General features: G+C 39.8%; 4 protein-coding genes and 8 pseudogenes across 4 annotated transcripts; 9 read left to right on the top strand and 3 right to left on the bottom strand.

The window, feature by feature from the left end:
* Positions 1-209: 209 nt before the first annotated feature.
* Positions 210-875, top strand: LOC128712722 (cuticle protein 21-like; annotated as a pseudogene).
* A 1348-nt stretch (positions 876-2223) lies between these two features.
* LOC128712721 (cuticle protein 21-like) lies at positions 2224-2889 on the top strand (annotated as a pseudogene).
* Positions 2890-4237: 1348 nt separating this feature from the next.
* Positions 4238-4903, top strand: LOC128712719 (cuticle protein 21-like; annotated as a pseudogene).
* A 1348-nt stretch (positions 4904-6251) lies between these two features.
* Positions 6252-6917, top strand: LOC128712718 (cuticle protein 21-like; annotated as a pseudogene).
* A 3008-nt stretch (positions 6918-9925) lies between these two features.
* On the top strand, positions 9926-10309 carry LOC128713334 (cuticle protein 19-like). The gene has a single exon (XM_053808193.1). It carries the CDS (start codon positions 9926-9928, stop codon positions 10307-10309), a length of 384 nt encoding a protein of 127 aa, XP_053664168.1.
* Positions 10310-12674: 2365 nt separating this feature from the next.
* On the top strand, positions 12675-13221 carry LOC128712717 (cuticle protein 19-like; annotated as a pseudogene).
* A 307-nt stretch (positions 13222-13528) lies between these two features.
* LOC128712716 (cuticle protein 21-like) lies at positions 13529-15382 on the top strand (annotated as a pseudogene).
* A 3285-nt stretch (positions 15383-18667) lies between these two features.
* Positions 18668-20354, bottom strand: LOC128712715 (uncharacterized; annotated as a pseudogene).
* A 465-nt stretch (positions 20355-20819) lies between these two features.
* Positions 20820-23412, bottom strand: LOC128712714 (uncharacterized). Its single transcript, XM_053807599.1, has 3 exons — positions 23398-23412; positions 22965-23309; positions 20820-21260 (listed from the first exon to the last, which is right to left on the bottom strand). The coding sequence occupies exons 1-3, from the start codon at positions 23410-23412 to the stop codon at positions 20820-20822; spliced, it is 801 nt and encodes a 266-aa protein (XP_053663574.1).
* A 1103-nt stretch (positions 23413-24515) lies between these two features.
* Positions 24516-25080, top strand: LOC128713332 (cuticle protein 7-like; annotated as a pseudogene).
* A 991-nt stretch (positions 25081-26071) lies between these two features.
* On the bottom strand, positions 26072-26678 carry LOC128713333 (cuticle protein 19-like). Its single transcript, XM_053808192.1, has 3 exons — positions 26574-26678; positions 26214-26503; positions 26072-26108 (listed from the first exon to the last, which is right to left on the bottom strand). Exons 1-3 carry the CDS (start codon positions 26676-26678, stop codon positions 26072-26074), a joined length of 432 nt encoding a protein of 143 aa, XP_053664167.1.
* Positions 26679-27276: 598 nt separating this feature from the next.
* Positions 27277-27784, top strand: LOC128713336 (cuticle protein 19-like). The gene is made up of 3 exons (XM_053808195.1): positions 27277-27285; positions 27353-27642; positions 27748-27784. The coding sequence occupies exons 1-3, from the start codon at positions 27277-27279 to the stop codon at positions 27782-27784; spliced, it is 336 nt and encodes a 111-aa protein (XP_053664170.1).
* The last annotated feature ends 15 nt before the right edge of the window (positions 27785-27799 follow it).

The raw sequence follows: 27799 nt of genomic DNA, 5'->3' as shown, positions 1-27799 counted from the left end.
AAGGAGGTTGCTCGCTAACAATTCGTATTAGTCAGGTTATGGCAAGAGTAAGTGAGAATTTAGAGAACATAAGAATGGATAAAATGTTGCTCTTTGAATGATGCATATCTCCTTAAAAATGTTTTTCGTGTAAGCTCGGCATCGTGATTTGAAAATATATAAGTAGAAAACAGAATGAATGTTATTGGACCCAATTGACTTAACGTAAAATGTATTTAAACAGCCACCAACCAACCAAGTAAGAAAAACAGTCGTATGACAAATGGTTCAAAAATGGACCAGTTATTTTGTTAAATGTTCAATAACCTCACGCGTGGTCAGATTACAACATGGTAACCAAGCCCCAATGAAAGGCATACACGCATTCATGCCCTACTCCTTTCAAAGCATATTTAAGCGAGCATATTCAACCCAAATGCTAACAATCGATCACCAGCCATCGCTCCATCTGCATCCAGTAGCCCACAAACCAAAGAAAACTTCCCAAAATGATGAAGATCACGATTGCCGCCCTCGCCCTTCTGGCCGTCGCCGTTGCTGCTTACGAGCACGAGGACTATCATTCGCATCCCAGCTACAAGTTCGAGTATGGAGTGAAGGATCCCCACACCGGTGACCACAAGAGCCAGTGGGAACATCGGGATGGAGATGTCGTCAAGGGAGCTTACACCCTGCATGAGGCCGACGGAACTGAGCGAGTGGTCGAGTACTCGTCCGACAAGCACAACGGCTTCCAGGCTCATGTGAAGCGAGTGGGTCATGCCCATCATCCGGAAGTCTACGGACACCATGAGGGTGGACACTCGTACGGTGGACACGGTCATGGACATGCCAGCAGCTACGCCAACGGCAACCTGTATCAGCACCATCATTAGAGAACATTTGTGAAGATCTGTGATCGTTCCATACGTTGATGTTTGAAATCATGGAAAGTAAAGCATAGAATAGTTAATGACTAAATAATGTACATTTTTTTGCAAAAATCGTTAGATATCCGAAATTTGCAAAATTAAGGTGCATTAGTTTTTGTTTTGTTTTGTGAAACATAACTTTGTATGAATTTAAATTACTCATGTTTTTTATAATTAGTCATGAGTATATGGGAATCTTTGTTGCTGACGAGATGTTGCTGAGTTGTTTGAAATAGGAAATAGACAATGAAAAGAAATCGTGTTTTGTTTTGTAGTATTCTGTAGCAAACATTTTCCGACATGGGACACATGAAAGTTGATCTCTGGCTGAATTCCTCCAAAAACGTAATTTCAAAACTGAACAATATTAAAGCGATTTTATGGCCTCATTCTTCGTAAACTCCGCAAGTCTTGAATCGAATCTAATCTAAAATGACATGTTTTGCAGTGAATTACTATAAAGCTACATGTTAAAATGATGCGCAATGCAAATTCTGCGATATCCTTGAACGTTCTAGCTGAAGTTATAGCTTATCGCATTGCATTGTTAGGCATCAAGGAGGTTTCACAATTACGCGAAGCAAAGGAATCTAAAATACAAGCTCAAGCGGTACATAGAAAGGCTAAGCTAGAGAAAAGCATATGCACTGCAAACTTATTTTCAATCAACAACGTCAACATAAAATACTGAGATCGTTCAGAACAAAGAGAGTTTTGAGACCCCCGTATTTTGCAAGAAATTCTAGGACACACCGTCAGCGATATGTTGATTTAGTACCGAATGTAGTAAAAACGTAACTGAGGTCAATCAACATCATCTTACTACCTATGCGTACACAATATAATATTTTGGAATGTTGATAGAATATAAAATAACTCAAACTCAAATGCAAGACTGAAACGTGAAATTTTCCCGAGTTACAGTTAAAATCTCCTTTATTTATCAACCTAGTTCTAAATAGGATCTCATCAGGGTACTTCGCCCTCCTTCCAACACTTCTGATGTTGCTGAATCTCTCGATATAGCAAACATATTTCGGGCAGAACCCTACATTTTTCAACTTACGGGCAAGCAACGTAATTCGCAAGCCATGTCTTCGCTAAAGGAGGTTGCTCGCTAACAATTCGTATTAGTCAGGTTATGGCAAGAGTAAGTGAGAATTTAGAGAACATAAGAATGGATAAAATGTTGCTCTTTGAATGATGCATATCTCCTTAAAAATGTTTTTCGTGTAAGCTCGGCATCGTGATTTGAAAATATATAAGTAGAAAACAGAATGAATGTTATTGGACCCAATTGACTTAACGTAAAATGTATTTAAACAGCCACCAACCAACCAAGTAAGAAAAACAGTCGTATGACAAATGGTTCAAAAATGGACCAGTTATTTTGTTAAATGTTCAATAACCTCACGCGTGGTCAGATTACAACATGGTAACCAAGCCCCAATGAAAGGCATACACGCATTCATGCCCTACTCCTTTCAAAGCATATTTAAGCGAGCATATTCAACCCAAATGCTAACAGTCGATCACCAGCCATCGCTCCATCTGCATCCAGTAGCCCACAAACCAAAGAAAACTTCCCAAAATGATGAAGATCACGATTGCCGCCCTCGCCCTTCTGGCCGTCGCCGTTGCTGCTTACGAGCACGAGGACTATCATTCGCATCCCAGCTACAAGTTCGAGTATGGAGTGAAGGATCCCCACACCGGTGACCACAAGAGCCAGTGGGAACATCGGGATGGAGATGTCGTCAAGGGAGCTTACACCCTGCATGAGGCCGACGGAACTGAGCGAGTGGTCGAGTACTCGTCCGACAAACACAACGGCTTCCAGGCTCATGTGAAGCGAGTGGGTCATGCCCATCATCCGGAAGTCTACGGACACCATGAGGGTGGACACTCGTACGGTGGACACGGTCATGGACATGCCAGCAGCTACGCCAACGGCAACCTATATCAGCACCATCATTAGAGAACATTTGTGAAGATCTGTGATCGTTCCATACGTTGATGTTTGAAATCATGGAAAATAAAGCATAGAATAGTTAATGACTAAATAATGTACATTTTTCTGCAAAAATCGTTAGATATCCGAAATTTGCAAAATTAAGGTGCATTAGTTTTTGTTTTGTTTTGTGAAACATAACTTTGTATGAATTTAAATTACTCATGTTTTTTATAATTAGTCATGAGTACATGGGAATCTTTGTTGCTGACGAGATGTTGCTGAGTTGTTTGAAATAGGAAATAGACAATGAAAAGAAATCGTGTTTTGTTTTGTAGTATTCTGTAGCAAACATTTTCCGACATGGGACACATGAAAGTTGATCTCTGGCTGAATTCCTCCAAAAACATAATTTCAAAACTGAACAATATTAAAGCGATTTTATGGCCTCATTCTTCGTAAACTCCGCAAGTCTTGAATCGAATCTAATCTAAAATGACATGTTTTGCAGTGAATTACTATAAAGCTACATGTTAAAATGATGCGCAATGCAAATTCTGCGATATCCTTGAACGTTCTAACTGAAGTTATAGCTTATCGCATTGCATTGTTAGGCATCAAGGAGGTTTCACAATTACGCGAAGCAAAGGAATCTAAAATACAAGCTCAAGCGGTACATAGAAAGGCTAAGCTAGAGAAAAGCATATGCACTGCAAACTTATTTTCAATCAACAACGTCAACATAAAATACTGAGATCGTTCAGAACAAAGAGAGTTTTGAGACCCCCGTATTTTGCAAGAAATTCTAGGACACACCGTCAGCGATATGTTGATTTAGTACCGAATGTAGTAAAAACGTAACTGAGGTCAATCAACATCATCTTACTACCTATGCGTACACAATATAATATTTTGGAATGTTGATAGAATATAAAATAACTCAAACTCAAATGCAAGACTGAAACGTGAAATTTTCCCGAGTTACAGTTAAAATCTCCTTTATTTATCAACCTAGTTCTAAATAGGATCTCATCAGGGTACTTCGCCCTCCTTCCAACACTTCTGATGTTGCTGAATCTCTCGATATAGCAAACATATTTCGGGCAGAACCCTACATTTTTCAACTTACGGGCAAGCAACGTAATTCGCAAGCCATGTCTTCGCTGAAGGAGGTTGCTCGCTAACAATTCGTATTAGTCAGGTTATGGCAAGAGTAAGTGAGAATTTAGAGAACATAAGAATGGATAAAATGTTGCTCTTTGAATGATGCATATCTCCTTAAAAATGTTTTTCGTGTAAGCTCGGCATCGTGATTTGAAAATATATAAGTAGAAAACAGAATGAATGTTATTGGACCCAATTGACTTAACGTAAAATGTATTTAAACAGCCACCAACCAACCAAGTAAGAAAAACAGTCGTATGACAAATGGTTCAAAAATGGACCAGTTATTTTGTTAAATGTTCAATAACCTCACGCGTGGTCAGATTACAACATGGTAACCAAGCCCCAATGAAAGGCATACACGCATTCATGCCCTACTCCTTTCAAAGCATATTTAAGCGAGCATATTCAACCCAAATGCTAACAGTCGATCACCAGCCATCGCTCCATCTGCATCCAGTAGCCCACAAACCAAAGAAAACTTCCCAAAATGATGAAGATCACGTTTGCCGCCCTCGCCCTTCTGGCCGTCGCCGTTGCTGCTTACGAGCACGAGGACTATCATTCGCATCCCAGCTACAAGTTCGAGTATGGAGTGAAGGATCCCCACACCGGTGACCACAAGAGCCAGTGGGAACATCGGGATGGAGATGTCGTCAAGGGAGCTTACACCCTGCATGAGGCCGACGGAACTGAGCGAGTGGTCGAGTACTCGTCCGACAAACACAACGGCTTCCAGGCTCATGTGAAGCGAGTGGGTCATGCCCATCATCCGGAAGTCTACGGACACCATGAGGGTGGACACTCGTACGGTGGACACGGTCATGGACATGCCAGCAGCTACGCCAACGGCAACCTGTATCAACACCATCATTAGAGAACATTTGTGAAGATCTGTGATCGTTCCATACGTTGATGTTTGAAATCATGGAAAGTAAAGCATAGAATAGTTAATGACTAAATAATGTACATTTTTTTGCAAAAATCGTTAGATATCCGAAATTTGCAAAATTAAGGTGCATTAGTTTTTGTTTTGTTTTGTGAAACATAACTTTGTATGAATTTAAATTACTCATGTTTTTTATAATTAGTCATGAGTATATGGGAATCTTTGTTGCTGACGAGATGTTGCTGAGTTGTTTGAAATAGGAAATAGACAATGAAAAGAAATCGTGTTTTGTTTTGTAGTATTCTGTAGCAAACATTTTCCGACATGGGACACATGAAAGTTGATCTCTGGCTGAATTCCTCCAAAAACATAATTTCAAAACTGAACAATATTAAAGCGATTTTATGGCCTCATTCTTCGTAAACTCCGCAAGTCTTGAATCGAATCTAATCTAAAATGACATGTTTTGCAGTGAATTACTATAAAGCTACATGTTAAAATGATGCGCAATGCAAATTCTGCGATATCCTTGAACGTTCTAGCTGAAGTTATAGCTTATCGCATTGCATTGTTAGGCATCAAGGAGGTTTCACAATTACGCGAAGCAAAGGAATCTAAAATACAAGCTCAAGCGGTACATAGAAAGGCTAAGCTAGAGAAAAGCATATGCACTGCAAACTTATTTTCAATCAACAACGTCAACATAAAATACTGAGATCGTTCAGAACAAAGAGAGTTTTGAGACCCCCGTATTTTGCAAGAAATTCTAGGACACACCGTCAGCGATATGTTGATTTAGTACCGAATGTAGTAAAAACGTAACTGAGGTCAATCAACATCATCTTACTACCTATGCGTACACAATATAATATTTTGGAATGTTGATAGAATATAAAATAACTCAAACTCAAATGCAAGACTGAAACGTGAAATTTTCCCGAGTTACAGTTAAAATCTCCTTTATTTATCAACCTAGTTCTAAATATAATCTCATCAGGGTACTTCGCCCTCCTTCCAACACTTCTGATGTTGCTGAATCTCTCGATATAGCAAACATATTTCGGGCAGAACCCTACATTTTTCAACTTACGGGCAAGCAACGTAATTCGCAAGCCATGTCTTCGCTAAAGGAGGTTGCTCGCTAACAATTCGTATTAGTCAGGTTATGGCAAGAGTAAGTGAGAATTTAGAGAACATAAGAATGGATAAAATGTTGCTCTTTGAATGATGCATATCTCCTTAAAAATGTTTTTCGTGTAAGCTCGGCATCGTGATTTGAAAATATATAAGTAGAAAACAGAATGAATGTTATTGGACCCAATTGACTTAACGTAAAATGTATTTAAACAGCCACCAACCAACCAAGTAAGAAAAACAGTCGTATGACAAATGGTTCAAAAATGGACCAGTTATTTTGTTAAATGTTCAATAACCTCACGCGTGGTCAGATTACAACATGGTAACCAAGCCCCAATGAAAGGCATACACGCATTCATGCCCTACTCCTTTCAAAGCATATTTAAGCGAGCATATTCAACCCAAATGCTAACAGTCGATCACCAGCCATCGCTCCATCTGCATCCAGTAGCCCACAAACCAAAGAAAACTTCCCAAAATGATGAAGATCACGATTGCCGCCCTCGCCCTTCTGGCCGTCGCCGTTGCTGCTTACGAGCACGAGGACTACCATTCGCATCCCAGCTACAAGTTCGAGTATGGCGTGAAGGATCCCCACACCGGTGACCACAAGAGCCAGTGGGAACATCGGGATGGAGATGTCGTCAAGGGAGCTTACACCCTGCATGAGGCCGACGGAACTGAGCGAGTGGTCGAGTACTCGTCCGACAAGCACAACGGCTTCCAGGCTCATGTGAAGCGAGTGGGTCATGCCCATCACCCGGAAGTCTACGGACACCATGAGGGTGGACACTCATACGGAGGACACGGTCATGGACATGCCAGCAGCTACGCCAACGGAAACCTGTATCAGCACCATCATTAGAGAACATTTATGAACATCTGTGATCGTTCCGTACGTTGATGTTTGAAGACATGAAAAATAAACCATATTTCATACCATATTTGTAAATGATTGCTGAACTTTTTTAAGAAAAACAATCGATTAAAATGTTTTTTATTTGTTCTTGTTGAAGTTATTCTTTTGTTGGAGATATTTTTTATTTACGTCCTGCAATTTTTTTAGATTGTTGTTATGAATGTAATGGCAGTTAATGTCACCTGTAAACTATTCAACTTCTTTATCACTTTGGAATGTTTTTTAAACAGCTTCAAAAAACAGCGAACGTAGTCCATATATGATTATACTAGTTGTAGATCATGCCTACGGTTAATCAGCATATCAGCGACGTTAATCGAAAAAATTGATTTACGAATGAATTTAAAACGATACGGCTGAGATTTAGTATCACTGAGATGAAGTTTAAAAAAATATTGGTCAGACAGTCCCAAGTTCAGGGACTTGATATATGCTTTTTACTTTATGTTCATGTTTATGATTATGTTTATGATTCTGCCGTTTCGTGCAAGTTATGATCCTCTAACTTATATGATACAGAAGTTTTCAACTTCTTATTGAACCTTATGAGTTGCTTTACTCATTGACAGCTTTTGAGTAACATTCCTTTCTTTTGGTGTCTTCTTGAGAGGGTGAAACTTACACGTAAAATTTTCTATTTCCTGTTTAAAAGCTTCGAATTACAATTATAACTTCTTTTTATTCATTCCCCTCCCATGCTTATTAATAATTCCTCGAAGACCTACTTTATTTTCAATATATTATTTTCCCTTGCTTTTTTTATGCATTCATTACTTACTGACTTACTTACTTACTTGGCGAGTCTACTTTGCTGTACGACAGTATGTTTACCGTACAGCTCATAGTCACTGTAGCGGTTCTTCCTTTTTCCATCCACACAAACGGCGCCATAAAATCCTTCTGAGCATCTTCATCTCTAACGCGACTAAAAGGGTTTCGTTAGTTTTGAGCAACGTTCATGTCTCAGAGGCGTATGTGAGTACTGGAACTGTATAGGTTTTATACAGTCCCAGCTTCGTTCGTCGCGACTAGTGTTTTGAGTAGAGAAGTTATCTCAGATTGTAGAAAGACCGGGTGATATCCAGTACCCTAGCGCGTATCTGAACAACAATGTTATTATCGGTGCTGACTTTTGAACCAAGATAGGTAAAATTTTGAACGACTTCGAAAGAGCGCTCACCTATTTCTACGTCATCTCTGCGTAAGTTAGGATGTGTTAGCAGAGCAGCTAGTGGTGTCACTATGGACTTGGTTTTTGCCTCGTTAATCTACAACCCGAGGTTTTCTGCCGCCTGCACAATCCTTTGACAGGCTTCCGCTACTTAGGAGAACCGTTAACAAATGATGTCTATTTCATCAGCGTATGCCAGGGTCTGGATTGACTTATAGAAAATGGTCTCCGAAGTAAACAATCTAGCCCATCTCCTTGGCGAAGGCGCTTAATGGTCGCAAAGGGCCTAGAAGGTTTTCCATCCAGGGTAAAGTTTTACCCTGGCGCTGCTGTCGTAAGCGCCCTGGAAGTCGATGAAGAGATGGAAGGAATGTAGCAGCTGCTCCGCCGTCTTCTCCAAGATCTGCCGCATGGTGAAGATATCTAAGTGGTTGATTTTCCGTTTCGGAATCCTCTCTGAAAGTTTCCAACTACCTTTTCTACGCAAGTGATAAAAAAGGGATAATAAAAATGCAGAGATAGTAAATACTCAGCGGTTTCAGAATTTCATGGTCGCGGATTATATGTTGATTGTGATCTGACCGAATTCGGTGATTAACGAAACGTTCCTATGCCTTAGCTATCGTCTCTGTGACTAAGAATAGACAGTTTGTTCAAGTTTGTATATAACAGAATTTATAAAGAATTGTTAAAGAACAAGATTAATAAGATCGATGTCTCGGGGATATCGGGGAACAAAACAATGGTTAAAAACAGGTCAAACATCTTGACATTTACACCTTGCTTTAAATATTAATTGAAAAGCTATTTGATACTCCAACTTTTAATATTTATTATGTGTATAACTGAAATAACTTTGAAATTGTACTATTCTTATTGCTCAATGGCTAGCAAGAAGGAAATCAAAAACATTTTACTAGCATATTGCAATGTATCTAGTTCATTCTACGAGCAATTGCACCCTGTGGTTCGTTGCAAGGTATTCGGTACATCTTTTTTTTGTTACATGGAAATATTGATAAAATTTCTGTACAATACACGTACTAAATTAAATATTAATTATTTTGATATGTTCTCAACAGTTTAATAATTATAATATCAATTAGTAACAGAATCATGAAATAAATAACGCCAGAAGTAACATTTTCACAATGATGATATTATTTATATTGATATTGCCAATAAAACCGTATGTTAAATAAAAGATCTTTGCTGATAAAAAAATTGCTTTGTTCTAAAACTCAAATTTATTCTCTTATTCTATCAAAAACGGCCAGGCATTAGATCTACTATGTGTACAGTAATCATACGGAAATATTTTATGCACATCAACACACTGCTATCACACTGCTCTAGTCTAGTTCAATTGCGTGTAGTGTTGCTTGAAAATTGACGAAACTGTTATAGCTAAATCAAGAAACGTGCAAAGGGTAGCGCTAAAAGTTGAGCAAACCAATAAATGATCTTATGCCGAAACGCGGAATGAAAATCAGAAAGTGAGCGCTTAATATTGCTGCAGGAAAAGTATTGGCTAGAAACCAACACCAGCAGCCCATAGGCACGCGTGGTTTTAGGTTGATTTCGTGTTAATTCTATGCAAGGCTGTGCGTATTGCATTGCATCACAAAACGTGTGGTTTAGTAAGAGTGACCAAGCTTAGTGAGAGCCGTGAGTGGTATTTAAGAACAGGTAGCTACACCAGAAGGCAACAGTTCAACAGTACAGTTGATACCTCACGGATACCTTCTTTGTTAAGCAAAAATCAAAAATAATTGAATAAACGATGAAGATCACGATTGCCGCCCTCGCCCTTCTGGCCGTCGCCGTTGTTGCTTATGAGCACGAAGACTACCATTCGCATCCCAGCTACAAGTTCGAGTATGGCGTGAAGGATCCCCACACCGGTGACCACAAGAGCCAGTGGGAACATCGGGATGGAGATGTCGTCAAGGGAGCTTACACCCTGCATGAGGCCGACGGAACTGAGCGAGTGGTCGAGTACTCGTCCGACAAACACAACGGCTTCCAGGCTCATGTGAAGCGAGTGGGTCATGCCCATCACCCGGAAGTCTACGGACACCATGAGGGTGGACACTCGTACGGTGGACACGGTCATGGACATGCCAGCAGCTACGCCAACGGCAACCTGTATCAGCACCATCATTAAGAAGAACCCGTGATCGTGTTGTTAAAGTTCCTAGTTATGTGATTGGAATAAATTAGTACAATTTGTATGTCGAACTGTAAATTTCTCATGCCGGATATTTTTCCGGTACTGTATGATTGTTTTTAACAGCTCCGTTTTGTATTGAAGGCGGCACCGGTCTTCATAAGACATTTCTGGCCCAATTCCCATCTGAACGAATCCTCCGTACGCAGGACTGACTATCCGGCAACGGAAAAATAAAAGTCAAAGAAGGCCAGAAATGGCAGGTCTAGGCCTGTTCAGGTTGTTGTGAAGATAAGAAGAAATATGACTTTTTATGTAATTGCTTACATTACAGAAAAGGTAGTAATAATAACTGGATTTATTTTTTTTAATGATCGAGTATGTCTATTATTTGTTAAATTATAGTTATTTGTTAATTTATACTCAAAGCGTTCAGTCATAATTCCATAATTTAGAAATAAATGTTAGATTTTAACATCCTTCAAGTACAGCTCAAATATAAACTTTCTTTAGTAAGTAGGTCTGCGCCTTGTACTGATTCAAAACTGATATTATAAACATAACGTTTTATAATGGTTTTAACGGTTTTAGGGGTTTTCGAAACGGAGCAAGTTTTTCCTTTGTGTCTCGTTCACCAATATCAAGGTTACTTCGTGCAACATTAGGTAAGGGTATATACATTAGGGTCTAAAGTATCTACATTTTAAACTTGTACAATATTAATGTCGGGTACTCAGGTATTTAGTACTTATAAATTACTTAATTACTTGTTATTACTGATAAATTTTTATTAATTGGATAATAATCCAAGCGACAATGAGCCTTACGTATGCACTTAAGAGTGATCATTGAGTTAATATTCTGTCATTTTTTTTGCGGAAGATCCTAACCGCGTTTTTACGACTAGCGTTCATCCCAGATACGATTGCCAACTTACCTTTCATTTACTATGGAACTAGGTACGCTAGCAGGTACGTTGGGAGTCTATTTCTATGACATGTGGGAAACCAAAATGCAGGCTTAGCCAGAGACCTGGGATGATCGGTAGATGTAGATGCTTTCCGGACAAATAATTGTACGTGCTTCAGTAACCACACGATCTGGAACACGACCGGGTGTAGTCTTAAACATGGGACAACATAGTGGCCCAATCCATTATGAATATTTTTCGGTTGCAAAGTGCATTTTCGATGATTAACTAGGCTGTACTAAAACGAGTAAACCTTTTTGACATTCATTGAAGAAGTAACGCCAAACTTAACGCGGTGTACTATATGTGTGAGACTTTGAAGAAAGTTGTTGCCTCTAGTCTTAGAAACCTCTAAAAAATTGGGTAGTACGTGTTCTGACAGGACGGCTTATGAGGCTATCTGGATCATGAGGCAATCCTGGTGTCGGAAAGATTCAACTGTCTTCCTAAATAAAACTTTGTGATCTGCCCGGGTTTGTATCGGACGTTTGTACATGTTCCTATACGATGTCAACGAATGCAGGAATATTTTCAATCATAATGAAATTGGGTTTTCCAGTGCAAGTAGATTGCAAAAAACTGAGAAAATGCTAAAAAATAGCACAATTAGAAACCATGTAGAATCCCCCGATGCTGTTTTTAGAATACTGAGGTAAACCTTAAAGTTTTTATGCGAAAAATTGTTAAGAAAATTATTCAGTAACTTGAAAAAACTCCTTGCAAATTTAAGTTAAAAATTAAAAAAACAACTGCTAGAAAATATATGGAAAACTGAGAAAATTTAGTTTTAAAAATGACTACTCCGTTGAAAATTCCAGACTCCGGAGTAAACCGAAGTTGACTCGTAGTTGATTTCGAAGTTGAATCCGGTTTTCGGTTTTGGAGTCGGAATGCATTAATGGATCCACTGCAGATTTTTCTTGTTCAGATTCGTTCAGCTGCTTTTATAAGGAAATTAATCTAATCCTTTTTTTTCCTAGGTTTAAATTGGTTTGTCATTTATAGGGCAAGTTGTAAGCGAAAACATCAAACCGCATACACAAAAATTGGTTTAGAGTATGATCCCGTCCAATGTTGGGCCACCGATTGATTTATTGCTGGGTTCAATTGGGTTCTATAAGAACATGATTTCCATAATGCATGTTATACAAATCCTCCCAATCTGTTGACAGCTTTTCTTTAGGTAAATTCCTACATCCTTCCTGCGTACTCGCTTTCCTTTAAGTGTCCCTCTAATTCGTAGTAGTGATGGCCGTAGCAATTCTCGTTTGAGTGCAATGCGTGCAATGTTTTACACTATAACTAAAGGATCAGAAAAGAGAGAGTGGCTAACATTTCATATGTCCAGCTGTTCTTTCTATTTCCACGCCCACATCCAAGGTCAACCTATAACTTGCCAACCATAACCCAATGAAAGGCATACACGCATTCATGCCCTACTCCTTTCAAAGCATATTTAAGCGAGCATATTCAACCCAAATGCTAACAGTCGATCACCAGCCATCGCTCCATCTGCATCCAGTAGCCCACAAACCAAAGAAAACTTCCCAAAATGATGAAGATCACGATTGCCGCCCTCGCCCTTCTGGCCGTCGCCGTTGCTGCTTACGAGCACGAGGACTACCATTCGCATCCCAGCTACAAGTTCGAGTATGGCGTGAAGGATCCCCACACCGGTGACCACAAGAGCCAGTGGGAACATCGGGATGGAGATGTCGTCAAGGGAGCTTACACCCTGCATGAGGCCGACGGAACTGAGCGAGTAGTCGAGTACTCGTCCGACAAGCACAACGGCTTCCAGGCTCATGTGAAGCGAGTGGGTCATGCCCATCATCCGGAAGTCTACGGACACCATGAGGGTGGACACTCATACGGAGGACACGGTCATGGACATGCCAGCAGCTACGCCAACGGCAACCTGTATCAGCACCATCATTGAGGAGCATCAGTGCGAGTTCAATAAAAGATCCTATGGTTTATTTTGAATGAAATCAAGTTTTCGAGTTGTTAACAAATGCAACGCTTCAGAATTGTTCTTCATCTGCTTGAGGTTAGAGCCTACTAGGTCATGACTGTTACAACTGATATACTTCTCTGACGTTTTCTACATAATCGAATAGCCAGTCCTGGCTACGGGGTAGTGGTCCAAATGAGTGTTGATATTTGTGTTGTCGTGTGTGTTGTCTAAGTCCACTTAACTACCTATTAGTTCATCGTTTCCATTTGGATACTTGTCGGTAACCAAAATGTTAAAGTATTTCGATGTATGTTTGATGTTTTATGATGGACACATGATCATGATTTATTTATAAATTACGATTTTCTCATGCACAGTATTGTTGGATTTTACAATCAGACATATGAAGAGAGATCAAAGTAGGAAGCAGAATGAACAAAAATTGAATGAACGCATCACAGCTGTGCAAATATCGATTATTCAATTCCACACTTGGCTGTAAGACTTTCAATTATTTTATTTCATTATCAATCTAGTACTATTTGTGAGATGATGGTATGATGATGGTACACATTTATGTGCTACATCGGAACATACTTTACATTGGAGCTACTGCACTAGTCGTTCCGGTTTCATTGAATTTCTAACAGAGCATTGTTTTTGGTGTTCAATGGTTCCACAGCAAGAGATGCATGAATTTTGCATTTATGTTTTTTTCCGTTAGAACAGACAGGCCATATAATTTTCGTGGCACATTCTGTTACCACGTAGCCTGAAAGTTAGTCCCAGTTTCGTCTAGGTTCTATCATGTGAAGACCGACATCGCATCGCGCCGCATATCTATTCTTTTGTAGGCAAAATATTTTAAAACATTGCAGGCAAAGTAAAAATTACATAAAAACGTCTAAAGAACTAAATATTTCTGGGGTTCAAAGTTTCGTGTTTGTGTTGTTCAAGCTACACCACTTTAGTTGTGTACACTGGTTTGAAGTACCATCATAGCTTTGAGAAATATTTGACTTCACTGTTTTCAAATTAAGTGTTATTTATTTTATTTATTTAGTAACAGATTTTTGAGTTTCAACTTAATGTAACTTTACTTTGCTACCAACCACAGAACCTCCCAATGTTCTGAGTTATGCATCAACGAACGAGGATTGTGAGTATTTCAACTTTCTTATGGTAGTTTAATATATTCAACATTTGACGAGCCCGACTTGTGACTTGTAACTGGTTTATTTCTGTTTTAAACTGCTATTATGTTGTCATACAATGTATTGCAGAATGAACACATATTTCCAAATGCAGGATGAAAAACTAATGATTTTTCGTCACAACTTACGTATTTTCAATGGTGTATATCTACAAAGGAGTAGTCATAAATAATTTGTTGGGGAAATTTGTCATTTATTAGTCAGAATTAGAATTAGTCAAGAAACATTTAATTTATTACATGTATTACATAAAAGCCGAAATTGTGGTGAAAATATACCATCGATCGAATCAATGCACGAAATTGAGGAGTTCATTTCATATGTCGTGCATTTCCTTTAATTTCCACGCCCACATCCAAGGTCAACCTATAACATGCCAACCATAACCCAATGAAAGGCATACACGCATTCATGCCCTACTCCTTACTCCCTACTCCAAAGCATATTTAAGCGAGCATATTCAACCCAAATGCTAACAGTCGATCACCAGCCATCGCTCCATCTGCATCCAGTAGCCCACAAACCAAAGAAAACTTCCCAAAATGATGAAGATCACGATTGCCGCCCTCGCCCTTCTGGCCGTCGCCGTTGCTGCTTACGAGCACGAGGACTACCATTCGCATCCCAGCTACAAGTTCGAGTATGGCGTGAAGGATCCCCACACCGGTGACCACAAGAGCCAGTGGGAACATCGGGATGGAGATGTCGTCAAGGGAGCTTACACTCTGCATGAGGCCGACGGAACTGAGCGAGTGGTCGAGTACTCGTCCGACAAGCACAACGGCTTCCAGGCTCATGTGAAGCGAGTGGGACATGCCCATCACCCGGAAGTCTACGGACACCATGAGGGTGGACACTCGTACGGAGGACACGGTCATGGACATGCCAGCAGCTACGCCAACGGCAACCTGTATCAGCACCATCATTAAATAGCACCGTTTGTTACGGATCGTTGTAATGATTGAAAGTGTAATGAAAATAAATTTGTAAAATTCAATTCTAATTGTGTTGTTTCTTTTAGAAATTTTCTTCTCAGTAAATTTTATATCCTTTTTGTGGAGGTTTTTTTTGTACTTAGTATCGTTCAGCAAAATATATTAAATAATAGCAGATCGGATGATGCATTTCAGCTGATAGTATGCATTGTATTGTCATTTTAGAGCAAATAGAAAGCATATATAATTGTATCTATTTTTCATGTGTAGGTATTGCATTTCTTTTCATACAGTGTTGGTAATTTCGCACAACCAGTAATCTTACATATGGTGCAAACCCTTGACCTTTAGCTGGTATGTTTCGTAGTGTTTAATCTGAAATGCGTTCTTGTTGTAAACAACTAATGCTGGAGAGAATTTGCAAAAAAAGCCACAGTTTTTTTTACCTTTTATTAAAAATACATTACATGTATGGGGCCAGGTATATAGGTATATGAATTTATCGGGTTAAGAGATTTATTTATTTCTATATTCGAACGTAGTACAAAGTTAGACCTTTCCTCCGTTCACCGTTCTCTTTATCAACATTTATTGTCCACTTGTCACGTTCATTCGCCACTTTTACGTTTATTGTCACGGATAACTCCACTTCGTACTGGACGACGACGTTAACATCATTTATACATCAATTCGTTCTGTGACTGTTCCGAATTGGCTAGTTGATTTTATCAGCCGTTCTGCTACCGCAACACGTTGGCATTTCAGATCAACTCGGATCGGACAATAAACTTTTTCCTGGATTTCCAGGATTAGTTCCTAACGGTGGACTTTTGCTTTGACTGGTACGATTCCTGGAGTGGAGCCTATCGGAATTGCACGGGTTGGACAAATAACCTTTTCTTCTGAATAAAATCAGAATAAGTATCTAAATGTAAATCTCTTTTCAATTCGGTTGCCAACCTAATGACTTGAAGATACCAAGTCCAGGTTTGAATTGCAAATCTTTATTAACAAAAGTCATGATTATATACTAAAAATATGTTTGAAGTGTTGTAGGTGAAAATTAGGCAGAAGAATGGGAAGGAGGTAGAATCATTTTCGTTATGTATAGGATTAGCTTACATCGCATTTTTATCCTAAGCGTTTTAACATAAATTCTGGGTATGCCAATTTATAGCACTGCCTATATTACGATTGCATTTTGATTCATGTTTCATTTGCATTGACTATTCCGGTTATTTTATATTTTCTTCGATTGTCTCCATTTCCTTCCTTCGTTAAATCTTATGAAAACATTCACTCGAATTCAGATGTGCTACTTTAACCTCACGCAGAAGGTAAAACATTGCTTTCTCTTTTGCGTAGTTTATGACATTACCTGAGTGGAGGTTTTAAGTTTTGTATGTTTTATCATAAGGCGTGATTGTTACTAAAAAATGTAGGTTCATTTTAAGCTGCGAGGGCGAGTTGTGGTTGTTTTAGGATAGTTTCGTTTGCCATTTTGTTGTTCTTGCCTGCGAAGCGTGCGCGTCCTGTAGCATAAACCACAATTTTGAACAATAACTAGTTGTGTTCAGGACATTCTGAATTAAAAAAACAACGCGGTAAGGGCTTGTCCACAACAAGCGAATATAGTTGTCTGCTTCAACATATCTTTAAAAACCGTCCATCCACAATTTGCTTCTATATTGCTGATATCGTAAGTTGGGCGCACATGTGAGATAACGTCAAGTAATTAGGAGCAGCTTAAATAAAAACGAAATCATTGGTAAACTGCATGGCTGATGAACGTATTAGCCAGTTGTGTTGCTTATAATTATTTTCTTCTGCTGCTACACGATGCAAATGATGAATGTGTGTCAATAGTAAACAATATATTCGATCCCACCCAACGATGCAAATGGCGCAATGAACTCGAAAAGCCCACAAATCAACCTTGCCATCATAATTCCACGAAACCGTCAAACGAAAACCTGAAAGCCGCACATTTTCTACACCACCTAGAGGCACGCTAAAGTGGTGGCAAAAGGAATTTGAAGTTCAAGCGATTTCACGCTTCACTATTTCCTGAAATAGACAGACTAACTTACCCTTAGCGACGCTCGATTTTCACACGACTATTGTATATCTATGTATGCCTGGGTTGGGTTTGTGTGTGTGTAAAAGCGGCACATTTCTTGTTGAATGGCATTCGAACCACTAGTCTGGCAACATGCATTTAATTTTGTTGTTGCACAATTGAATAATCAAGTCCAATAAAATGTTTTAAATAAAATTCCTGCAAGATGAATTGAATTTTTTATGATAACTGTAAATGTTGTTTTCAGCAAGTTAATTGTAAATGTTGTTTCGGCTTACACCCTAAAGATGTCGAAGGAACATCGTTCAAGAATATTTGCATATGAGGAAGCTCTGCTAAAAAAAAGTGCCGCGTGAGTTCACATTTGGCCATAAACAACAATGAGTTGATGATTCAGATCAGTTTTTGGGGATCTTGCACGATACGTTTGGAGCTGTTTAAGCGAAATTTTCTCATTGATATAATACCATGGATGAGAACTACCTTCACCACTGCACTCCGGAGTCCAATAGACAGTCAGCCGACTGGACTGGACTCGATAAACTCGCTCCAAAGCGAAGAAAAACGCAGCTGGCAAAGTTATAGCGCTAGTTTTTTGGGATTTGCAAGCAATTATCATCTACTATCTTGAGAAATTATTTCGAGTTAATGAAGCGTTTGAAAGATGAAATCGCCGAAAAACGGATATGGAAAATTTCTCAAAAGAATCAACTCGAGAATCAAGTTCAAGCACAAGCGCTCAAGAATTTCTAAAGAAATTTTCGTCGAAGGGGTGATCGCCGAAACTGAGGAACATATCGAGGCAAAGAACAAATCGTACTATAAAAATGGAATCCAAAAGTTGGAAGATCGCTTTAATCGGTGTATCACTCATGAACGGATGTAGGTTGAACAGAATTACTACTTGCCAAAACATGCGTTTTACTATCAAAGGCCCAACACTTTTCATGCGACCTTTAATGAACCCACTTTTTGGTCAGTTTAAGCAAAGTAATTATTGAATTTGAGTGACCTACAAACCTTTAAAGCAAACAATTAATACTTAAACAAATCAAATGATCGAAGAGACGAACAACAGCAGCGATAAGGTTATTTGAAAACAGTACCATTAAAACAGTTGACAAAACAAACAAATTAGTGTAAAGAAAAACAATCGTTCATTAAGGTTTATTTCGTTTGTCTTCAAATCACTATTAATGTCAATGATGATATTGATGAAGGTTGCCGTTGGCGTAGCTGCTGGCATGTCCATGACCGTGTCCACCGTACGAGTGTCCACCCTCATGGTGTCCGTAGACTTCCGGGTGATGGGCATGACCCACTCGCTTCACATGAGCCTGGAAGCCGTTGTGCTTGTCGGACGAGTACTCGACCACTCGCTCAGTTCCGTCGGCCTCATGCAGGGTGTAAGCTCCCTTGACGACATCTCCATCCCGATGTTCCCACTGGCTCTTGTGGTCACCGGTGTGGGGATCCTTCACGCCATACTCGAACTTGTAGCTGGGATGCGAATGGTAGTCCTCGTGCTCGTAAGCAGCAACGGCAACGGCCAGAAGGGCGAGGGCGGCAAACGTGATCTTCATCATTTTGGGAAGTTTTCTTTGGTTTGTGGGCTACTGGATGCAGATGGAGCGATGGCTGGTGATCGACTGTTAGCATTTGGGTTGAATATGCTCGCTTAAATATGCTTTGAAAGGAGTAGGGCATGAATGCGTGTATGCCTTTCATTGGGTTATGGTTGGCATGTTATAGGTTGACCTTGGATGTGGGCGTGGAAATTAAAGGAAATGCACGACATATGAAATGAACTCCTCAATTTCGTGCATTGATTCGATCGATGGTGTATTTTCACCACAATTACGGCTTTTATGTAATACATGTAATAAATTAAATGTTTCTTGACTAATTCTAATTCTGACTAATAAATGACAAATTTCCCCAACAAATTCTTTATGACTAATCCTTTGTAGATATACACCAGTGAAAATATGTAAGTTGTGTCGAAAAATCATCAGTTTTTCATCCTGCATTTGGAAACATGTGTTCATTCTGCATTACATTGTATGACAACATAATAGCAGTTTAAAACAGAAATAAACCAGTTACAAGTCACAAGTCGGGCTCGTCAAATGTTGAATATATTAAACTACCATAAGAAAGTTGAAATACTCACAATCCTCGTTCGTTGATGCATAACTCAGAACATTGGGAGGTTCTGTGGTTGGTAGCAAAGTAAAGTTACATTAAGTTGGAACTCAAAAATCTGTTACTAAATAAATAAAATAAATAACACTTAATTTGAAAACAGTGAAGTCAAATATTTCTCAAAGCTATGATGGTACTTCAAACCAGTGTACACAACTAAAGTGGTGTAGCTTGAACAACACAAACACGAAACTTTGAACCCCAGAAATATTTAGTTCTTTAGACGTTTTTATGTAATTTTTACTTTGCCTGCAATGTTTTAAAATATTTTGCCTACAAAAGAATAGATTTGCGGCGCGATGCGATGTCGGTCTTCACATGATAGAACCTAGACGAAACTGGGACTAACTTTCAGGCTACGTGGTAACAGAATGTGCCACGAAAATTATATGGCCTGTCTGTTCTAACGAAAAAAAACATAAATGCAAAATTCATGCATCTCTTGCTGTGGAACCATTGAACACCAAAAACAATGCTCTGTTAGAAATTCAATGAAACCGGAACGACTAGTGCAGTAGCTCCAATGTAAAGTATGTTCCGATGTAGCACATAAATGTGTACCATCATCATACCATCATCTCACAAATAGTACTAGATTGATAATGAAATAAAATAATTGAAAGTCTTACAGCCAAGTGTGGAATTGAATAATCGATATTTGCACAGCTGTGATGCGTTCATTCATGTGATTGTTCATTCTGCTTCCTACTTTGATCTCTCTTCATATGTCTGATTGTAAAATCCAACAATACTGTGCATGAGAAAATCGTAATTTATAAATAAATCATAATCATGTGTCCATCATAAAACATCAAACATACATCGAAATACTTTAACATTTCGGTTACCGACAAGTATCCAAATGGAAACGATGAACTAATAGGTAGTTAAGTGGACTTAGACAACACACACGACAACACAAATATCAACACTCATTTGGACCACTATCCCGTAGCCAGGACTGGCTATTCGATTATGTAGAAAACGTCAGAGAAGTATATCAGTTGTAACAGTCATGACCTAGTAGGCTCTAACCTCAAGCAGATGAAGAACAATTCTGAAGCGTTGGATTTGTTAACAACTCGAAAACTTGATTTCATTCAAAATAAACCATAGGATCTTTTATTGAACTCGCACTGATGCTCCTCAATGATGGTGCTGATACAGGTTACCGTTGGCGTAGCTGCTGGCATGTCCATGACCGTGTCCACCGTACGAGTGTCCACCCTCATGGTGTCCGTAGACTTCCGGGTGATGGGCATGACCCACTCGCTTCACATGAGCCTGGAAGCCGTTGTGCTTGTCGGACGAGTACTCGACCACTCGCTCAGTTCCGTCGGCCTCATGCAGGGTGTAAGCTCCCTTGACGACATCTCCATCCCGATGTTCCCACTGGCTCTTGTGGTCACCGGTGTGGGGATCCTTCACTCCATACTCGAACTTGTAGCTGGGATGCGAATGGTAGTCCTCGTGCTCGTAAGCAGCAACGGCGACGGCCAGAAGGGCGAGGGCGGCAATCGTGATCTTCATCATTTTGGGAAGTTTTCTTTGGCTAGTGGCTGTTGCTATGTTCAGATTGCTACTGTGCTTTTACCGCTCCAACGCTTTAACTTAAATAGTGACCAGCAATCAAATGAAAATACTTTGTCGGCGGTTGCATGTTTGCCATCTCTCCAACTTTGTCGTAACCTTGAGTTAATTTTCTAGTGAACATTTTCGTGTGGGGTATAAGTCATTATCATTTTCTTTTACAAAATTTTTTTTATTTCATTTTGTAATGTATAAGTTTGTTTGTTTGAAATGTTTGAAATTTTGCACTTTTTTTATATTTATTTCAAATTGTTCCAGTATTGCATAATTACTCGTTGGATTATTAGATTTGCACTATTTGGTCATGAAATACACTTTAATGAGCAATACTGTTACATGTTGCTGACATGTGCTGGAAGAAGTAATTATGGTAAACGGCAATTTGTTTGCCAGCGTGAGTTGCAAGTGGGTGAGTGGTATGTTCGTATTTAGAGTTTTTATGTAAGCAGTCTCACTACAAACAAATGCATTTCTTGCAAATAAGAAGAAGTGTTATGGTTTTAATGATGTTGTTTTATTTACGATTCCCTGGCCGGCTACGCTGCTCACGATTGATGGCACAAATGCGTTAGTACTTGGAGCAGAGTCAGAAGTGGTGGAATCGCAGCAATAGTTTCCTCCAATCGTGCTTCAAATTGGGTGTTCCATGTATTGGCTTGTGTCAATATCTGTTATTCAATGATATAATTTCGGAATGACAGAGGATGTTGCATGCAATGTGGTAAGATTGTTAGAGATATACAGTTCCTGTTAATGTTAATGATGTCTTTCTCATGAATTGTGTGACACGAAAAGTTTGAATGAAATATGTTGATTTCGGTGGATTACATTATTTTTATTGATGTATATTTTGAGCTGATTTAGTTTGGTGTACGAGAAATTAGTACTAAAACTGATATAAATCATTACAAAAATCTGCCTGTTGTGCTTAGTCAGCATTAACGAAATCATTGTACAACGCATATCTTAGGGACTCGCGGTTTGAGTGTCCGGTATTTCACACGACAGGATTGTTACTAAATTCAAAACGTTGTAGAATATCCATGTGTTGTATACTCGTATGTAGTATTTCATATTCAATCAGTAGTATATTAAACATAGCGTTTCATGAAAAATCTGATATTCTAAATAGATCACTAAGAAAATTTATATTAAAAACTAAGAAATTTATGTCAAAGGATATCTTCACGAACGACTATTATCCTTTTGTGGCTAAATGAAACTAGAGAAAAATGAAAGCATGTCATTTTTAGTTGCTGTGTGTAATTTGACCAAAATAATCATCAGATTCAATTAATCAAAATTTTGGAAAATTCTGCAATAGCTTAAACCCATTTTAACTAAGCTCGAAACGTAAAAACGAAAAACATTCATGAAATGACTTGTTATAGTCAAACAATTAAATCATGTGATGGACAATTAAAATACAAAGGAAAATCAGTTTTGCATCACTTCAGCGCGACAATAGTTTACAATAGTACAAATTTGCAATTTCTTGCATAAACAGACAGAAGAAGTAAAATGTTTTCATTTGTATATTTCTGAGAGCCTTTCAGCTTATTGAGGTTTTGTTGAGCTCAGTTAAGATATCACATTCTGGGTTAGGAAAAAATGCTCCAGCTCTAACGTAGGCCAGATGCAGCGGATAGGACATTGGACTATTTCCCCTTCAAAGGAAGGGACATGACAACAAGGTTCCTAGTAGTGATGTCCACCGTACACCTGCGGGTGATGGGCATGGCCGACCTTCTTGACAACGGCTTCGAAACCGCTGTGCTTGTCCGACTTGTACTCGACCACACGCTCGGTGCCATCGGCTTCGTGCAGCGAGTACTGTCCCTTGACGACATCACCGTCACGCACTTCCCACTGACTCTTGTGGTCACCGGTGTGGGGATCCTTGACGCCATACTCGAACTTGTACTTCGGGTATGCGTAGTAGTCCTTGGGCTCCTCATGATGATGAGCGTATCCACTGAGACCGTGCTCTCCTCCGTAGTACTGGGCGGAAGCAACCACGGCCAGACAGGCGACGATAGCGAAGATCTGCAAAATGGACATCGATCGCAATGAGTTCGAAATCTTGAAGAAAGTACACATGCTTGATGTCCTCAAATTTGGAAACAGCTACTACACTTACTTTGAACATTTTTGCTGCTAATTAACTGCTTTGAATGTTGACGTTGAGAAGGCTAATGTGAAACTGATACCTTACTGCAAGTCGCGCCTGTCTATTTATACGCCGAGTGACGATTCTCTATCCCTCTACTCGGTTCAGGTATACACCGGGGAAGCTTTACGGTAGCGCAAAACCAAAGCGTCCGAAATGTATGTGCAGCATAACTCGATTGTTATAACATCGTGCATCGTGGTGCTTTTTGGTAGTGGGGAATCTGTGTGCTTCAGTACGTCAAACAGCACGGTTGCGGCTTACCCGAAGGAGGATGGTCCGAATGAACATGCGACCGAGGTTCGCTGTTGCTTCTGGTACACGATGACAGCCCGGTGGTCAGCGGAGGCCAAGCATGGCCCAGATTTTCCCCACACGCATCGAAACTCCTAACAAGCGGGTGTACCCGGAGTTTCGCGCGCGGTGGCCAGGTTTCGGTCCGTTCGGTCACTTATGGCACTGTTTTGGGGGGGAAATGTATGCACACGAACACTGCCTGTGTTATGTTCTGCTGTTTGTTTTTACTGTCCAATCGTCCGCACTGTTACCATCCGTGTCCCCGCTGGCTTTTCTTTTACCTCTATGGCCACCAACGCCATACATGCGGATTGCACATAATGCCATTAAATTCAATCAGTAATGTGCACGAGCAGCAATTATTTTGCGATCCATTTTGATCTGACAGCTGGTGGCAAAAGTAGAATTAAGATGCCCAGTCTGAGTCGCTTCAACCATGCCACCCTTGTCGAGTATCGTTGGGTTCGTCATTGGAAAATTGAAACTGTTTTCCATGGTTTTTGTTGCAGCATGTGAAATGATATTCTACCACCACATGGCCGCGCGAGGAGCGATTTTCATGTGATGCAGGTGCACTTTTCACGTAAGTATATTGCCGAAAAATGACCTCCTTGCGTGGGTAAAGTGAGAGTAAGTGAAAAAAAAACTTTCGTGAAGCTGTATTGGGAATCAACTTAGCTTGATTGGAAGTTGCGAAAGTCCAAGAGATGTGTTTGCTTGGTGTTAAATTTATCCTCTAGAACGATAATTATGCTTTGGAGCCAATTAATCGAAGATGCATGGACATGTCCCTGAGTACCGAGTATAAAGTATCTCTTCAGCTTCGGAACATTCATCAGTTCATTCTTCGATTTCATCTCTTGAACATCAACTAAAACACCTCCACAATGTTTAAGGTATTCCTTGCAAAGGAGTGCAAAATAAAAGTTACTTAGCTGACAGTTATTTCTAATCACTTTCCTGTTCTAGGTTCTAGCTCTTATCGCCTGTCTGGCTCTCGTTGCCTCGGCCCAGTACCACGGAGCTCACTATGAGCAGAAGGAACACTATGCGCACCCGAAGTACAAGTTCGAGTATGGTGTCAAAGATCCCCACACCGGTGACCATAAGACCCAGTGGGAAGTACGTGATGGAGATGTCGTCAAGGGAGCTTACACCCTGCATGAGGCCGACGGAACTGAACGTGTGGTCGAGTACAAGTCGGACGGTCACAACGGATTCGAGGCTAATGTCAAGAACGTAGGACATGCCCATCACCCGCAGGTCTACGGAGGACACTCTTCTCACGGACATCATGAGTACGCTCATGGTCCAGGAGCCAGTTACACCAATGTGGATAAGCATTACTAAAACGGAATCATTTTAGACCCCCGTTGGACGTTTTGGTTTTTTGGTGATGTGCAGGAGAATAAACAATTTTTGAAATTTATCCTTTTGTTTGAAGTATATTCTTTTAGTGTTCTTCACGAAGGAATGTTGAAGAAGATTAAGAAGATTTTGGTTTTAAACGATACAATATTAGACATGAGTGAAGAAACATCACAAAATTCTCAAAGCAATTTATAGTATTGAATTTTTAAAGAGACAGGAAAGTGTTGCTGGTATTGGTCTCTGAAAAGACAAAACCATTAAAAAAACTATGGATTGACTGTATTGTAAATATCAATGATAATCCAAGTAGTAATCGAGTACTGGAGCAATAGGAATAGCCCAACAAAGAAAATGCTTTTCCATTAGCAAATTCTGGACATTCAGGTTACTTGAAGCACGTACCCTTTCCGTTTTAGTTCCATACACAATTACAGAAAACCAAGGTTAAAATATGGTCACAACTTCCCGTAAACGTTACTACTGAAACTTTTTTTCTTTACTCAGAGATTTATTAGGACGTATACTCACTTGATTTGATTTCATCCCGTTATTAAATAGTTATCTCCGGATAATAGTACGAGTTAGATTTGGTACTAGTACAGTCCTTGATGAATCCAATCAACCTGCAAACATAAATAAAATATGTCCGTGATTAAAAATATTATAATCAAAATAATTATTTATATCCGTTTGTATAATGAATTCGCATTTAAAAGCGCAGTAAAATCTTATTTCACCACAAATAAATCTTATGTCACCACACAAACAGAGAAATACAGCAAGATGTTAATAATAAGTTTAGTACATTTATATTGCCATAGATCCTCACTTGATATGAACGTGGCGTTGTGAAATTATTAACTTGCAGGAAAGAAAATATTAATTTGTTTTAATTATATAAAGTGTTCCGTTTCTATTGATTTACGTTTGTTTTTTTTTTTTTTTTGGTGTTCGAACATACTGAATTTACTTAGTAGTGTTTGTCGACATTGACGTAGCTTGCACCCGAGTGTCCATGGTGCACATGGTGTTCTGGAACATGTACTGGGGCATGGGTTGGGGCATGTACTGGCACATGCACAGGAACATGGACGGGATGGCTGGGATAGTTCTGTGGGTGATGGGCATGTCCGACCTTCTTCACGTCAGCCTCGAATCCGTTGTGACCGTCCGACTTGTACTCGACCACACGCTCGGTTCCATCGGCCTCGTGCAGGGTGTATGCTCCCTTGACGACATCACCATCGCGTACTTCCCACTGGCTCTTGTGATCACCGGTATGGGGATCCTTGACGCCATACTCGAACTTGTACTTGGGGTGTGCGTAGTGTTCCTTGTGCTCGGGTTCTCCATGGTACTGGGCTGAGGCCACAATTGCCAGACAGGCAATCAGGGTGAGAATCTATTGTTTCAAGTTAAAGTTAAAGTTAGAATAGATTTTTGATTGGAGCTGGATTTCTACAGATTCGTACCTTCAACATGTTGGATAGTTGTGCTTTGTTCACGAGCTGGTATCTGATGAGCGACTGATGATTCAAACGAGAAACAGGTGCTTTATATCTCCAACTCAGGGACATTATCACTGATTTCTCACATCTTGTTTGTACGCTAATGATCGCACTGGAGAAATTATTTCACCATTCACTATCCACGCGTACACGCCCGCGTGAATCCAAAATGTGAATATCTCTGAAACGTTTTTTATCGATTGATCAGTCTAACAACAAACCAACCTATACAATACTGGAGAAAGGTTACCGAACGAAGTTTTGAAACTGTTTCATATGCGATTTAAACTGGGACGATATTATTCATGTATGTAGTAACAAATTAATCATCATTGTCCACAATGCACATCAACAAACAATATCGAAAAAGCAGATTTGTTGTCGTTTTCAACATTGCAGTTTAATTGCAATTATTGCATTCATTCATAGAAGCGTCTTTGGTACATGCTAAGACAGAAATCATTGCAATATGCTCTCATAAGCAGCAAAATTACGAATGGGTCAAAACAAAAGAAATAATTATCGATGGAAATGCAATACAGCCTCATCGGGTAAAGTCATCTCTGAGTACCGAGTATAAAGCTTCGATTCGGCATCGCATTATTAGTCAGTTCATCTTCAGGATTCATTTGGTGAACATATTTCAACCAGCTAAAGAAAAAACAACATGTTCAAGGTGCGAATAGCGGTTTCAAAACATAGATTGTAAAAATATTATTTTATCTTTTTTTTTTGTACCTTAGATTCTAGCCCTGATCGTCTGTCTGGTAATTGTTGCCTCGGCCCAGTACCATGGAGAACCCGAGCACAAGGAACACTATGCACACCCCAAGTACAAGTTCGAGTATGGCGTCAAGGATCCCCATACCGGTGATCACAAGAGCCAGTGGGAAGTACGGGATGGTGATGTCGTCAAGGGAGCATACACTTTGCACGAGGCCGATGGAACCGAGCGTGTGGTCGAGTACAAGTCGGACGGTCACAACGGATTCGAGGCTGACGTGAAGAAGGTCGGACATGCCCATCACCCACAGAACTATCCCAGCCATCCCGTCCATGTTCCTGTGCATGTTCCAGTACATGCCCCAACCCATGCCCCAGTACATGTTCCGGTACACCATGTGCACCATGGACACTCGGGTGCGAGCTACGTCAATGTCGACAAACACTACTGAACGCTTACATACTTA

This window comes from Anopheles marshallii, chromosome 3 (assembly GCF_943734725.1).
Source record: "Anopheles marshallii chromosome 3, idAnoMarsDA_429_01, whole genome shotgun sequence".
Taxonomy (NCBI): Eukaryota; Metazoa; Arthropoda; class Insecta; order Diptera; family Culicidae; genus Anopheles; species Anopheles marshallii.
This window is presented reverse-complemented; position numbering and strand designations above follow the sequence as displayed.

Coding starts and splice junctions, on each gene's coding strand:
- LOC128713333 (XM_053808192.1), bottom strand. CDS start 26,678: ATGTCCCTGAGTTGGAGATATAAAGCACCTGTTTCTCGTTTGAATCAT. Junction 26,504..26,573: donor AACTATCCAACATGTTGAAG/GTACGAATCTGT, acceptor TTGAAACAATAG/ATTCTCACCCTGATTGCCTG. Junction 26,109..26,213: donor GGACATGCCCATCACCCACA/GAACTATCCCAG, acceptor CCATGGACACTC/GGGTGCAAGCTACGTCAATG.
- LOC128712714 (XM_053807599.1), bottom strand. Junction 21,261..22,964: donor TGTACGGTGGACATCACTAC/TAGGAACCTTGT, acceptor GAGCGGTAAAAG/CACAGTAGCAATCTGAACAT.
- LOC128713336 (XM_053808195.1), top strand. Junction 27,643..27,747: donor GGACATGCCCATCACCCACA/GAACTATCCCAG, acceptor CCATGGACACTC/GGGTGCGAGCTACGTCAATG.
- LOC128713334 (XM_053808193.1), top strand. CDS start 9,926: ATGAAGATCACGATTGCCGCCCTCGCCCTTCTGGCCGTCGCCGTTGTT.